At 33.4% G+C, this 15310-nt stretch overlaps 1 protein-coding gene across 2 annotated transcripts; it reads right to left on the bottom strand.

The window, feature by feature from the left end:
* Nucleotides 1–664: 664 nt before the first annotated feature.
* On the bottom strand, nucleotides 665–4511 carry LOC127092721 (auxin response factor 18). 2 transcript variants are annotated; one of them, XM_051031605.1, is made up of 4 exons: nucleotides 3799–4511; nucleotides 2508–3665; nucleotides 1372–2219; nucleotides 665–1021 (listed from the first exon to the last, which is right to left on the bottom strand). In XM_051031605.1, the coding sequence occupies exons 1-4, from the start codon at nucleotides 3808–3810 to the stop codon at nucleotides 967–969; spliced, it is 2073 nt and encodes a 690-aa protein (XP_050887562.1). In that variant the 5' UTR covers nucleotides 3811–4511; the 3' UTR covers nucleotides 665–966. The 2 variants fall into 2 exon arrangements, with proteins under 2 accessions (XP_050887562.1, XP_050887563.1); XM_051031606.1 differs by having other exon boundaries at nucleotides 2508–3654; nucleotides 3799–4510.
* Nucleotides 4512–15310: the final 10799 nt, after the last annotated feature.

Here is a 15310-nt window from a genome sequence, read left to right as displayed (position 1 = left end):
AGTCTAGTTTTGCAATCCCGAAACCTCTGACATAATTGTCACATTAATTCATTTAACTATATTAAATTAAACTCTCCCACACTTTGCGGCATCAGCATGAGACCTATGTTTGGTTTGAATTGAATTTTAGGTAAGGAAAATTCCATACTTGGAAGTTGAATTGAAACTCCCTTGATGAACCATGTTTCATGATTTCTTCATCCTCGTTCTTGTTGTTTCATGCCAAGTCTTCCATGTGTCACATTATTACTAGCTAGATTTTGTTCAAGTCATGGCCATGGCCCGTGAGGTGTGTAAATATGTATGTTGCCGTCTAAAACATGTCATTCTTGATTTTTCATGATGTCAGCTTCACCCATGTTTCTTCATTTTTATTAGACTTTTTTTTTTGTCATAGACACGAAGTCTACATGCTATATAAGTAAGATCTTTTGTCTGAAGCTATTGCAATTGCAGAGACTAATCATCGAATTCGGTATTTTTACATATTGAAAAAATATTCAATTATGCATCAATTTCTTACCAACCAAAATAGAACATTTATTAATTTTTTGTTGACATGACCTAATTAATTTTATACGTGATGATGTTACTTACATTTTCGGCATTAGAATTGCATATAATTCAAAATTGATTAAATTATAAGTGCTAGTAAATTACAATGTCTACAAAGGTGAATGCTTCAATTAAGTATTCAAGTTGAATACTGTTTTTTTTTTCACTACATAAAAAAACCAATCAAATGTATCCTCTTCTACCTACAAAATACTCAATTGAAAAGATAAATCAAGTAATTAAGAAAGGTTAAAAATAAAACAAACAAAAAGAGAGAAGGAAATTCTCTTAGAGTTATGATGATCACTACAATGAAAATTTCAAAATCCAAACTCAAAATTAGATCACTCTGCCTTCTTCTATTTGTCAATGAAGGATTTCATGAACCAGCTGTACAAATTGAATGAATGTTTATTTGTTTGAGTCCATTAGAATTGTCAATCTCCTTGCTGTTCTTGTGAAGTTACTGCAAAATCATTAGAGATAATAAGAAAGCAGGTTTTGATTCACTTATTAGATAACCACGAACACAGACACGGACAACTGACACGAAACTAACACTGACACGTCGTGACTGGTAATAATTTGAAAAAAAAATGAATAAATTGAATGTAATGGTGTCAGAGTGTTAGTGTCTGACACGGACACGGACACTTCTTTAAGGGGCGACGGTGCTACAGAGACGGTTATCTACTAGCATAAAGACTTCAGTTAATGTTTGAGAGAACTTATACATAAACACTGATATAAGTACTTATTATACTATAAGCTGATAATTTAATTGCAATACAAGAGGGTGGTGATTGGGATTCTTACCTGAATGGTTCATCTCCGATGTGTTTGACTGCTCCTGATATATCCCGGTAGAGCACGCGGCTTACCTTTTCATATTTTTCTATGCCAAACATGTCTGCAAGTTTTCTGTACAGTTGATCATAAGATTCAAGTAAAGATAGATCAATTGTTCGACCGACATCTTCTGATTCGAGAAAAACTTTACAGTGATCAGCACGCTCCAAACTCGCCTCGGTCTCACAAGAGTAGCGTTTTCGTAAGTGTTGTTGATGAAGAGGAGTTCCCGAACCATCAGAAAAATCCGTTACTTTATCGGCATTTCCATCAGATGAACGGTCATTAGAGATCTGTTGCTCGGTTAGAATTTTTTGGCCAAAAAGCACAAGCTGAGGTTTCTTCTCGTCGTCGAAGTTCCTCGAAGACTGAGTAGAACTTGCCATTGATAGTAAGCAAGAGACATTCTCACTCATGCTAGATTTTTGCATCATTAGGTTATCAGAGACATTAGGTAGTTTAGCAGCATGATCAAAAGGCACGAAACCGGCCGGAAATAGACCTGACTGAACTTTACTGAGGTGGAAATCCGATATTGGAAGACCGTAATGAGCATGCCTGGCTCCCTGCATGCCAGCAGGAGTATTTTCGGGTAGACAACGAAATAGGTTGCTCGTACCTAGAAGGTTACTAGGAAAAGTTGGCACCGGAATTTGGCCGTCGAGGGGGAAATCTGAGTTTGGCGACATTCTCAATTTCTTTCTTGGTTGCGAGAAAGGTGAAAGGTTCATCGACGGAACGTTTGCTACTAATTCAACCAACCATGGACTCACCCTTCTCACATTTTGTAGTAAATCTGGTTCATCCCATTTAACCTACAAATATAAAAACTTGAGCAAATTAATGATGACCTATCATTTCTACCAAATTTTCGCAATAGCTAAGCACATTATTGATGATAAGCTACACCCTCACGTAAGGGTCACTGTTATAAGTAAAGATTTCATTTTCAAGGTTCATTGAATAACTTGTGTATAGATCAGATACATTAATCATTCAATCAACATAAAAAGAGAATATTTGCTTATAATAGTGACCAGATACATTAAACATTAGCAAGAGTGAGATCACCACATTTCGGTATTATGCAATTTTGATGTTACCTGAAGAAGTCTCCAAGGTGAATTAGGCCAGAGAAGGGGATCAACAAACTGAACTCCAGATACAATTCCCATAAACCAACTTATTCGAGACGAATCCTCGGTTTCAAATGGCATCTTGAATCTTATTCCAGAACACCATCGAATATGCATTGCCGCCTCTACTAAATGCGCCTTAACACAAAACTCCGGTGTACTTGCGCGAGGGTAGTAAACAACCTCAAACGGTTGCTTATTTGCAGCTAAAGTTACCGCTTCAAGGACCGATTCTGGCCTAACTTTTTCCCTCCCCATCACATTCGCGCTCGAGTTAAAACCATTGTTGTTGTTATTGTTAACGTTTCTCATCATTTGATTCTCGTTCTGTGCAAACCAAGGCAGAGGAAACTTTTCTCCTACAGGATTCCACCCTGAAGGATCCTCATGTCCGCCACCGATACCTTTCTTCGCCCGTCGAATCCCGACACAAAGATCACCGTTTTCCGCCCTCAAAAACACAATTGAATCACCAGCAAGAAGCTTCTTGTGATTAACAAAAGTACTCCAACCTGTAGTCAAAAGATGCCTCCTCGGCGTCCCCCTATAAATATGCCTAAACTTCCATGTTTCGCCGTGAACATCTTTAGCCAAAATGTTCTGAAGAGGAGGATCCGCCGCGTAATCCAACCGAGGGAATATCGTCTCCGCACAATACCTAGGAACAGAAAAACCTCCACCGTTATTCGCATCAGATTGCGTCAATGTCTTTGCAAACGAAGCAGGCTTATCTTGATTTTCAACACCAACAACATCATTGTTATAATCTACACCATCATTTCCATTTCCATTTCCATTTCCATTTCCACTCAAAGGAACAAGCTTCAGCTTAGCATAAACCTCATCAGTTTCAGGATCAGCCAAGAACTTAACAGAAAAAACTTTGCATGGAATCAAAGGCTCCACCTTTGGACAATTCATGAAATTAACAGGTCCACATGCATGTTCACCATGACCTTGAGGAAAGTAATACACTTTACTGTTCACCGCCGGCATCTGAACCATTCCACCTGCACAAGCATGCCATAGCTGAGGATCTAAACACCTTTCATCTTCTTTTGATGAGTTATTATCTCTTGAATCCATAAATGTATTCATCTTCAAAAACCTTTCACTGCAAAATTTCTGCAACTTTATTAGTTCACCAATTTAAGTAATAGAATTCATGATGACCCACACACAAAAAAAAAAAACATTATTTTTTATCTTCCATGAGTTAAAACATTAGAAAAGTTGCAAATTATGACTTTTTTTCTACCTGAAAAGTCATGTATGATCACAGTTGCTCACTGCTTGCTTCTCTTGAATCTTCAATTTTGCTAACAGAATAATTCAGATTCCATAAAGTTCAATTTTTTATCTTCAATTTTGATGCCAATTAACTACAAAACTTTCACACCAAGAAAATCCTCATGTGCTGATAACCTTGAAATGTCAAAGGGTTTCTGCCATGTTTATCAAAATTAGAAATTTCATGGAAATTGTTCATACCCACCAATTTTTTTTCTCTGTTCTGTTTTTTCTACAAAAAATTTCAAAGAAGGGTTGGCAAGAGTGAAACAGAGAGAAAACACTGAATCATCACAAACACATGAACCAAAACAATGAAAAAACTACAAGTGAATCATTACATAAACATGAACCAAAACAACATAGTTGAAGATCCAGGTAAAAAGTACTGACAACACAATAACCTCAATTGAGATCTTGTTAGAAGAGAGAAAGAATCATGAGGTGGATTGAATTGAAAGGGAAGAGATGATGGCCGACATGGAAGCAGTGAGAGATAAGAGAAGAGAGAAAAGAGACAGGTTTAATGGATGATGAAATGTAATGGGAAGAGTCCAAAAGCAATAGACGCACAATGACACCACACAACACAAACACAAACACAAACACAAACACACGAAAACTAACAGAAAAAATAGTAATAAAAAGAAGACTTTGTTTTACTTTAAAAAACAAAAATATCACAAAGTGTGTGTATGTAGTTGTAGTTGTAGTAGTGGTGGACTTTAGTAACATTTACATTATTATTGTGTGGGGCTGTTTGGTTTCTTCTGTTTTTTTAGTGTATGTTTATTTCTGTCATCATAATAATTGATTGTGAATGAAGTGGTTTTGAAAGATTATGCTTGTTCTTTGTGAAAATGATATTGATAAAAGGAAAAGTGGACATTAAATTTTTTATTAAGAAGATTGATGGTCATATTTTACTTGTACAATTTACGATGAAGATATAAAATTTGGTTTTACTAATGAATCTCTATTGAGTGAATTCTCAAATATGATGCAACGAAAATTTGAAATGTTTAATGGAAAAATAAAATTTCATTTTTGAATTGTAAATCAAACAAATAGAAAATAGAATTTTTACCACTTCGTCAAAATAGTGCAAAAAGCTTTTAAAGAGGTTTGATGTGGATAATTGCAAAAAAAATAGCCACACAAATGAGAACTAGCACCTATGTTAATCAAGATGAGTCTGGAAAATCTATTGATGTAATAAAATATCGAGGTATAATTGATTTTTTACTTTATCTTATAGCAAGTAGGTTTGTTATTATGTTTAGTGTGTGCTTCTGTGTTAAATATTAATCATGTTCAAAAGAATCTCATCTCACTTATGTTAAAAGAATGATGAAATATCTTAAAGGGACCATTAATGTAGGATTATGGTACCCTAAAGGTATTTTATGTGGCTTGGTTGGTTATTATGATTCTAATTTTGATGGATGTAAAACTGGTCGAAAAAATATTAGCAAAACTTGTTATATTCTAGTGAATGCTTTAGTTTCATGGTCTTATAAAAAGAAAGTGTGTTTCATTAAGTAACATTGAAGCACAATACATAGTCGCTAATAGTTGTATTGCACAAGTTATGTGGTTAAAACAACAACTATGTGATTATGGCTTAAACTTAGGAGGCATTCCTATAATATGAGATAATATTAGTGCTATTAATTTAACAAAAAATCTTGTAATGCATTCAAGAACCAAATATTGATGTAAGACATAATTTTCTAAAGGATCATGTGCTTAAAAAGGATGTAGAACTTGAATTCCTTGATACTCGTGCACATTTAGCTGATATATTTACTAAACCCCTAGCGAAAGAACCTTTCTACAGAATTAGAAGAGAACATGGAATCTTATATTGAATTGATTTTTGAATATATGTTATTTCTTAGTGTATTATTGTTCTCTTTTCTTCTTTTTGATAATGCCAAAAGGGGGAGAATATGCATGGTGTGTTGTGTGCTTTTGTTCATCTTATTTCAGGATACCAACGCTTAAATTAAAAAGCAAAGGGGAAAATATACAAGATATGGGAAATATCAAATGTCGAACAAAAAATTTCAATCGACATAGTTTGTGATCATCAAAAAGGAGAAGGTTGTGATGAAGATCTCTCTTAAGAACCGAGGTGGGTTTTGACGAAGACAACAATATCAACCGAGAATAAAAATGTGAAGACAATAAAAAATCATTAATTTAAGGTTAAAATTCTTTAACAAATTGTGCTCCAAATAATGATTTCATCAAGGCACTTCACATTTTCTAATTGCTTCCATAAAAAATCATAATATTGGATGAAAAACTTTCATTCGTCTTACTTCTGTTTCAAGAAATTCTCTAATTCACTCTTCTGTCAGTGTTTCTCAAATATTTTTCTCACAAAATTATTTGTGTTTCCCTAAGGATCAACACCAACACTTTGATGTTGATCAAAATAGGAATCTACATGTCAATTATTAGCTCAACTTTGTTAGTTACTTATAATACAAGTCAGACAAAAAGAAAAGAGAATGGAAAAGGTAACTCAAAAGTAAAATGGAATAGCAAACCAAACATTAAACATATGATTTTAGTAATAATGTACATTGGGCTATATATTGACTTTTGTGTTAAGTAACTAACTTAACCACTTATTTAACTAACAATAACTAACTAGTTAGTTAGTTAAAGTCAATGTCTCAATCTTAACATATTAGATTTCATGTTCTAGAATTACTACAACACTAAAGAAGTCATAGTTAAATGATAAAGCATTTAAAATGATTTTTAAGAAAAACATATTTAAATATCATTTTAAAGTTTTTTATTAAAAATATCATCTTTATAAAGATATAAAAATTGATAAAACTTTTGTTTGGTTGTGGGTTGCATTTGGTAAAATTGAGGTAGATATTCTCGTCGGCTATTTTATTAATAAGTAAGGAATTCATTACCAAAAAATAGAGTATAAGGGGTACTCTAACCTTACAAAATGATACAAACAATTACCTTGAATTCAAATAATTTAAGGGGGAAACAAACCAATCATAAAAATTACAAGTGGTTTTACTCTTGTTTCATATAAGAATCGAATTCCACTATAGGATTTTGATTGAAAGCACAATACCATCTTGTCGCATCTTAAAGAACAGGATCCTTCGCGAGACGCTCGTACACTCACGGAAAAGATGTTCGAGCAGAGTCATCAACGATAAAACCCTAAAAAGAAAAAGAAAATGGTCGTTGCAACCAAATTCAGGTTCGGGAGTCGATTATGCAATGGAAATGTATTAGCATCCCTCACGTTTGTTGTGCTCAACGGGAACCACTTAGTTAACTTTACGATAGAGTGTTAGTGATGTTAATTGTATTCTTCTACTTACTGGGAGAGAAAAAGAAAGAAAGGAAGATGTCTTTTATTAAAAGGGTGACTAACAAGATTTCTCAATACTGCTCCTACGTATCTCTAGGTGCTATGGAGAACTCAAGACTATGTAGTTCTGCTAAAAGAGAATTACTGGATTGATTGCTTTTAAGGAGTGATCCTTTAGACATATCGAGTGATTAAACCTTTACTTGTTCCTCGCTCTTGGAGGCAGAAGCCTTTGTTTGTGTCACGTTAATATGGATAAAGCGTACTCATTTCTGAAATTGTTTTTGGAGTCGCATAAGGGAGGAAAACAAGTTTGATTGGTTGAGTGTTTTGTTGGATGACGATTACTCGAATGATCGAGTAAGGCTACTTGTATCCAAGTACTCGAGAAGAGGAATAGAAGGCTCTAGACCATCTTCCTTTTCATCCTTAATTGTAAAAGGATTTAAATAAAATTAATGAATTTTAGACAGACGACAAATGCTCGAATGACCGAGTAACGCTACTCGTATCTAAGTACTCAGGGAAGGGAATAAAAGGCTCTAGACCACCTCTTTTTTCGTCCAACTTTATTACAAAAAGCATTTGGATGTGGCGGGGGTTAGGCGTTTGGATGTGGCAGAGGTTAGAAGTTTTTAATAGGTGATAATTGCTCGAATGGCCGAGAAGGCTACTCGTATCCAAGTAATTGAGGAAAGGAATCGAAGGCTCAAGACCATCTCCCTTTTCACCCTTTTCAAAATGATGTTTTAAGTATGATTAAGTAATTTGGATTAGATTAGGGAAAATGAACTTGATGCTTGATCAAGGTTTTTATTATTTATGTTTGGACTGAAAATAAAATGGAATGATTTGAAGGGTTTTGAAAATGACAGAGAAGTGAATTATGGAAATGGTCCTGATTTGAAAAATTGCTCGACGTTGGATCGAGTAATTTTTTTTGTTATTTTTTGAAAGTGTTGATGTTAATATTTGAATTAACAATTAATAAAATAGCAATAAAGGAAAGCAGTAAACTTATTTACACATTACGAGAATGGGGGTACAGTTTGTTAAATAGGGATACAACATGATAATTAAACGATACAAGCTTTGAAAGGCAATTTTAAATAAAAGAATCTTGTTGTAAGAAGGCCCAAGAGAAGGCCAAGGGACTCAAAATAAAAATAAAAAACTTGAACTACATAATTTAGCGCTATGTTAAACAATCGTAAGGCGATCCATGTAGGAATCACCCTATCTAAGGTCGGTCACAAGACTCTATGCTCTTAAGCAAATTTCTGAAATTAAATTGATTTTTTAACTCCGAAATTGCAATACATTTGTGAAAAACCGATAAGACCAAATAAATCGAATATTTCTAATGTAACCATTAAACATATTAATCAATTAAAATAAAAAAATAAGTAATATAAATCAATAATTAAAATTAACAAAAAAAGAAATAAAATAGCATAAGGATACAAGGGGGTGCAAGTAATATGGGGTGTGTTAATCAATAAAAAAGAAATCAAAGTGTGAGTCCATGGCCCAACAAAAATCCATAATCCATAAAAATTAAATAATGATACAATATAATAATAATACTAAATAAACATAATAAATAAATATAATAGAAAAAAGAAAGAAAAATAAAAACAATAATAATAGGAAGGCGCAATTTTAAGATGCATGGATAGAATAGTTGATTTCAAAATTTTAAAAACAAACACCCATAAATCTAGGATGGACATGTGGTGAGGTGAAAAGAAAAACAGGTCAAAACAAAGCAACTCCTCCTTTTCTTGTTCATTCAGAGATCGAAAAAACAAAGAAGAAGAAAATTGAAAATCAAACATACACTCATCCCGAATTTCTCAGCTCATCTTTCCCTCTCTCATGTCCAAAATATCACCCAAACAACAAAAATGAATATTGATTTACAAATCAACATAACAAGTTAACAAACAACCTCAAATTCAGAAAGAACAATAAATGGCGGAGGTGATGATTATGGACTTTTGTAGTGGTTTGAAGTCCGACGCGGAGGGAGGTGGCTAAGGTGTTTGATGCGAGGTGGAAATAGAGTAAAACAGTGGTGATGGTTGTCTGTGTTATTGATGAAGGTGGTCGCGGTTTCAATTGCATTTTCCGACAATGGTGATGATGTGAGTCGATGGCAGATGATGATGACGTTGTGGTTTCGTTTCAGTTATTTTGGTTCATAGTTATGTTGGTCTAGTGTGAAGAAGGCTTGTTCGCGGTTTGTGTGAAAGTGATGGTGGTGTGTTGGACGATGGAAATAACGATGGTTCTATGTATTCATGAGGGAATTTGTGAGTTCATGAAGTGAGGAGGGAGTACATGAGTTTGATAGGTGGTGGTGAATTTGCTTCTACTTGTTTTCAATCAAATTTTTTTGTAGAAGAAATGTTTTGTAAGGGTGAGGTGAGTAAAAGGAGATGAAAAAAGTGAAAATTATGTTTATGTTTTGAGATGATAATGGTTGTGATAAGATTAAGTTTGTTGTTGTCGGTGAGGGATATTGGTGATGTGGTGAACAATGGTTATTTTGTGTGAGTTAATGGAAGAGGTGATGATGGTGGTGAAGGGAGTTGATGGGTTGCCGATGATGATGGAGGTGTCGTGAGGGATGTTGTGGTGGTTATAGAGGTTATGATACTTGATGAAAGTGGTCGATGGTGATGAATGGTGAAACAGTTGTTTTGTGTGAGTTGATGGAAGAGGCGATGATGAAGAGTGTAGGGATCAAGAAAGTCTTCAGATTTTGTAAGAGAGATTTTTCTTTTTGTGAAAAAAAATATGAGATATAAATAAAAGTCACGTGTGAGTGGAGAGATGGAGCATTGAATGCTCTTATTTTTGAAGGCCTTTTTTGGATCTCATCCTGGAGCCAAAAATGTTTTATTTTTCAATTCCCTCTCCAACAAATGAGCGCGTGGCAGTGTCAAAGTGGATGGAGATATCTTTCTTTTCATGCTGATAGAGAGAGTAAGACATTTTCTTCTCTTTTTTCTTAACTTAAAATTTAAATGGAAACTTAAATGTTTTAAATTCAAATAAAATCTAAAAACTAAAATTTAACAATTTAAAATAAATATCAGATTTTGTAAGAGAGTTTTTTCTTTTTGTGAAAAAAATATGAGATATAAATTATAAAAGTCACGTGTGAGTGGAGAGATGGAACATTGAATGCTCTTCTTTTTTAAGGCCTTGTTTGGATCTCATCCTGGAGCCAAAAATGTTTTATTTTTCAATTCCCTCTCCAACAAATGAGTGCGTGGCAGTGTCAAAGTGGATGGAGATATCTTTTTTTTTCATGCTGATAGAGAGAGTAAGACATTTTCTTCTCTTTTTTCTTAACTTAAAATTTAAAAGGAAACTTAAATTTTTTAAATTCAAATAAAATCTAAAAACTAAAATTTAACAATTTAAAATAAATATCAGATTTTGTAAGAGAGTTTTTTCTTATTGTGAAAAAAAAAATATGAGATATAAATTATAAAAGTCACGTGTGAGTGGAGAGATGGAGCATTGAATGCTCTTATTTTTGAAGGCCTTGTTTGGATCTCATCCTGGAGCCAAAAATGTTTTATTTTTCAATTCCCTCTCCAACAAATGAGCGTGTGGCAGTGTCAAAGTGGATGGAGATATCTTTTTTTTTCATGCTGATAGAGAGAGTAAGACATTTTCTTCTTTTTTTTCTTAACTTAAAATTTAAAAGGAAACTTAAATTTTTTAAATTCAAATAAAATCTAAAAACTAAAATTTAACAATTTAAAATAAATATCAGATTTTGTAAGAGAGTTTTTTCTTATTGTGAAAAAAAAATATGAGATATAAATTATAAAAGTCACGTGTGAGTGGAGAGATGGAGCATTGAATGCTCTTATTTTTGAAGGCCTTGTTTGGATCTCATCCTGGAGCCAAAAATGTTTTATTTTTCAATTCCCTCTCCAACAAATGAGCGTGTGGCAGTGTCAAAGTGGATGGAGATATCTTTTTTTTTCATGCTGATAGAGAGAGTAAGACATTTTCTTCTTTTTTTTCTTAACTTAAAATTTAAAAGGAAACTTAAATTTTTTAAATTCAAATAAAATCTAAAAACTAAAATTTAACAATTTAAAATAAATATCAGATTTTGTAAGAGAGTTTTTTCTTTTTGTGAAAAAAGATATAAGATATAAATTATAAAAGTCACGTGTGAGTGGAGAGATGGAGCATTGAATGCTCTTCTTTTTTAAGGCCTTGTTTGGATCTCATCCTGGAGCCAAAAATGTTTTATTTTTCAATTCTCTTTCCAACAAATAAGTGTGTCGCAGTGTCAAAGTGGATGGAGATATCTTTTTTTTTTCATGCTGATAGAGAGAGTAAGACATTTTCTTCTCTTTTTTCTTAACTTAAAATTTAAAAGGAAACTTAAATTTTTTTAATTCAAATAAAATCTAAAAACTAAAATTGAACAATTTAAAATAAATATCAAGAATACAAAATAAAGTTGAATTAAAAACACACCTAAATATAAATAATTCTACTTTATTAATTTGGCTAAAAAAAGAAGAAAGAAATGAAAATCGGGCGCAAAAATGCTCGAAAAATTAAATTGAATGCACTAAAATGATCAGTGTGAGATAAACTTCTCAAAACATACAGGTTTTGATCAAATTTTGAAATAAAAAATGACCGGTAAAAAGGCTCAGGTTGATTGAAATGCAACCAAAAAATTAGTAGAAATATTGAAACGAGCACACCAGGTTGAACTAAACATAACGTAGATTAATAAAACTGACGTCTGAAAGCTCAATTTTGAAAATTTTCGCCCGTTAATTCGACGTACATTTGAAAATTGACTCAACTGGTCTGTCTGTATATCCGAAAAATTATTTTGATTGATATTTCAAGCACTATGTAGAATAAAATGCATGACGTGACAAGTACAAATGCAAACATATTTGGGATGCATTGATTTGCTTATCGAATAGTCGTGAATAGATAATCAAATGCAAATGAATCTCTATTTGACCATTTGCTTCTGATTCTTAAACATAATCAAGACCTTACAAAGATTCAGATGACGATAATGCTTTTTATTATCACCCACTGAACTCTAAAATATGATGCAATGGAAATAAATGATGCACCATGATTGAGAAATCAAGTCTTTTGACTTCTTAATCAACAGATAACTAAATGAATGTCATCAAGATTAGATAAAATGGCAGAACTCCTGACTTTTCATCTAGACCCTGATGAGTGATTTTAACTTATGAAATGTATGACAAAATGGACTGATTATGCCATGCTGGTGCGAGTGAAAATTTAGGGCAAAATTTAGGATATGACAACTGCCCTATTTAAACATCTTTAACTATAGGATATAAAGAACTCTTGTCTTCAAATCATCATGGTGAAAGATAATTTAAATACCAAACAAACCCAAAGATTGATATGCTTATGGTTATAAATGAATGCAACTTTACTGGGGATTGACTTCTTATAAAGTATCATGTTCAACTATTTTTCAAACACTCTTCATTGAAGGTATACTTACCTGGGGAAGAAATGATCATACTCAACTACTCTTGGCTGACAGAAGACTCCTCTAGGGTTTAAGATGTTCAACTACTCCTACTGCTTGGATCTAACATATAGAGATCTCCGCATTTTGCTGAAGATGAATACTATGATCTAACATAAAGAGACCGTTATGTTGTTTGAAAAAGATGCTAAGATCTAACACAAAGAGATCTTGGCATCACTGAAAAGAAACTTTGACCTAACACAAAGAGATCGTCGATCTGTGGATAAGAAACGTCGATCTAACATACGTAGATCTTTGTTCTTGCTGAAAAAGAAGCTAAGATCTAACACAAATAGATCTTAGTATTGATGGTAAGAAGCTTTGATCTAACACAAAAAGATTATTTCCCTTGTTGAAAAGAAACTCTAATCTAACACAAAGAGATCTTTGTCATGGAAATTATGATTTGATCTAACACAAAGAGATTAGTGCACTACTTAAGAAGATGCTAAGATCTAACACAAAGAGATCTTCATACTGCTGAAAATAAAGAACTAAGATCTAACACATAGAGATCTACACATGCTGAAAAGAGACTTTGATCTAACACAAAGAGATCATCTCCCTTGAATAAAGTTGCTTGGATCTAACACAAAGAGATCCCCGCACTACTGAAAAGTTTGATGCTAAGATCTACCACAAATAGATCTTCAATATTGCTGAAAATGAAAAACTAAGATCTAACACAAAGAGATCTACGCAATAAAGAAAAATGATGTCCAAAATCCACCATAAAGACATCTTAGCACAACTGAAGTGAAACTCTGATCTAACACAAAGAGATCATTACCTTGAAAATGATACTCAGATCTAACACAAGGAGATCATTGCACTATTGAGAAGAGTCTTCGATCTACCGCAAAGAGATCGTCGATCTGCCAATAAGAAACGTCGATCTAACACATAAAGATCTATGCTCTTGTTGAAGATGATGCTAAGATCTAACGCAAAGAGATCTTAGTACTGAAAAGAGACTTTGATCTAACACAACGAGATCATCTCCCAGAAAAATGCTACTCTGATCTAACACACAGAGATTGTCATAATGCCAATAAGAAACTCCGATCTATCACAAAGAGATTGTTGTTTTTGAACAAAGATGTCCAGATCTAACACAAAGAGATCTTCATGTGTTCGAGATAAATGCTTGGATCTAACACAAAGAGGTCTTTGTGTTGCTGAAAATGAAAGTTTCGATCTGACACAAAGAGATCTTCATATTGCTAAAAAATATGCTAAGATGTAACACAAAGAGATCTTGGCACCATTGGAAAGAACGTCGATCTAACACACAGAGATTGTCATATTACCAATAAGATACTCAGATCTAGCATTAAGAGATTGTCTCCCTTGAACAAGGATTATTATATCTAACACAAAGATATCATTACATTGCTAAAAGTGACTCTTTAATCTAACACAAAGAGATCTTCGCCCTATTGAAAGTTGATATTCGAACCTAACACAAAGAGATCTTCACATGATGAAATAATGCTAAGATCTAACATAAATAAATTATCTTACTGTTGATGTTTGATACTCAGATTTAACACAAAGAGATCTTTGCATTACTGATGTTAAATTATGTTGATTGTCGTATGCCCGAAGGCTGTTGTTTAGATCAAACATAAAGATTCTCTATGGAATAAGAAGATCCCGAAGATTTGTTGGGGAATGAAAGGTGAATACTAACAAAAGGCTTATAATTACTTTCAACTATCATACTGAAATGGTTCAATCCAATTGCTTCTTCGAAGAGTATATTAGTAAGGACTACTAACTCTGTCAGGAATTAACTGAAGTAAACTATTGGGGAACACAAGAGACTCTCTGAGAAATAAACACACAGGAGACTCGTTGGAGATGTATTAAGGATCATTCAGTAAAGCCTGTCTGCTATGGAACTCATGTCTATTAGACTCGTTGGAGAGATTGCTAGCTCGTCAAGAGATGTCCATCTTAGATCAAATACTTCAAAGATACTTGCTGAGGATAATGTTGATGGGGATACCTTTATTAAGTAATCCTGCTGGTATGAAACTTGTCTAGGGAGTTCATGAAATTTTGCTGGAGAAAAATTACAGGGTAAACTCTGTGGGGAAATATCTACTAGGGAAACCAAGCAAAAATTCTATTGACACCAGAGTTCAATTGGGAGAATATCAATCACCTTGCTGGGAAAGGAACTCTATGGGGAAATCATCATTAACAATGATAGACTTATGAAAGCACCTATACTGAAGAATTATTCTAATCTTGAGAACAACTCTTGAATTTTGGTCTTATTGAGGATTATACTGAACTTCCTTTAGAGGTTGTTGAATCCGGATGAGGTTTATGCATGATCGGTTTTGTACATGATATTGTCACGACGCAAAAAATACCCGAGCAAAAGGAACACTTAAAATATAAACAAAATAGAGTCGTCACCAGACTTTATTTATTCTAGAAGAGGGAAAGGGGAAATATCGATAAAACCCATGAAAAACAAAAAGAAATGGTCATCGCAACCAAATCGGATTTGGGAGTCGGTTATGC

Source organism: Lathyrus oleraceus, chromosome 6 (assembly GCF_024323335.1).
Source record: "Lathyrus oleraceus cultivar Zhongwan6 chromosome 6, CAAS_Psat_ZW6_1.0, whole genome shotgun sequence".
Lineage (NCBI taxonomy): Eukaryota > Viridiplantae > Streptophyta > Magnoliopsida > Fabales > Fabaceae > Lathyrus > Lathyrus oleraceus.
Note: the sequence above shows the minus strand (reverse complement) of the source record. Positions and strands in the feature narration are given on the sequence as shown.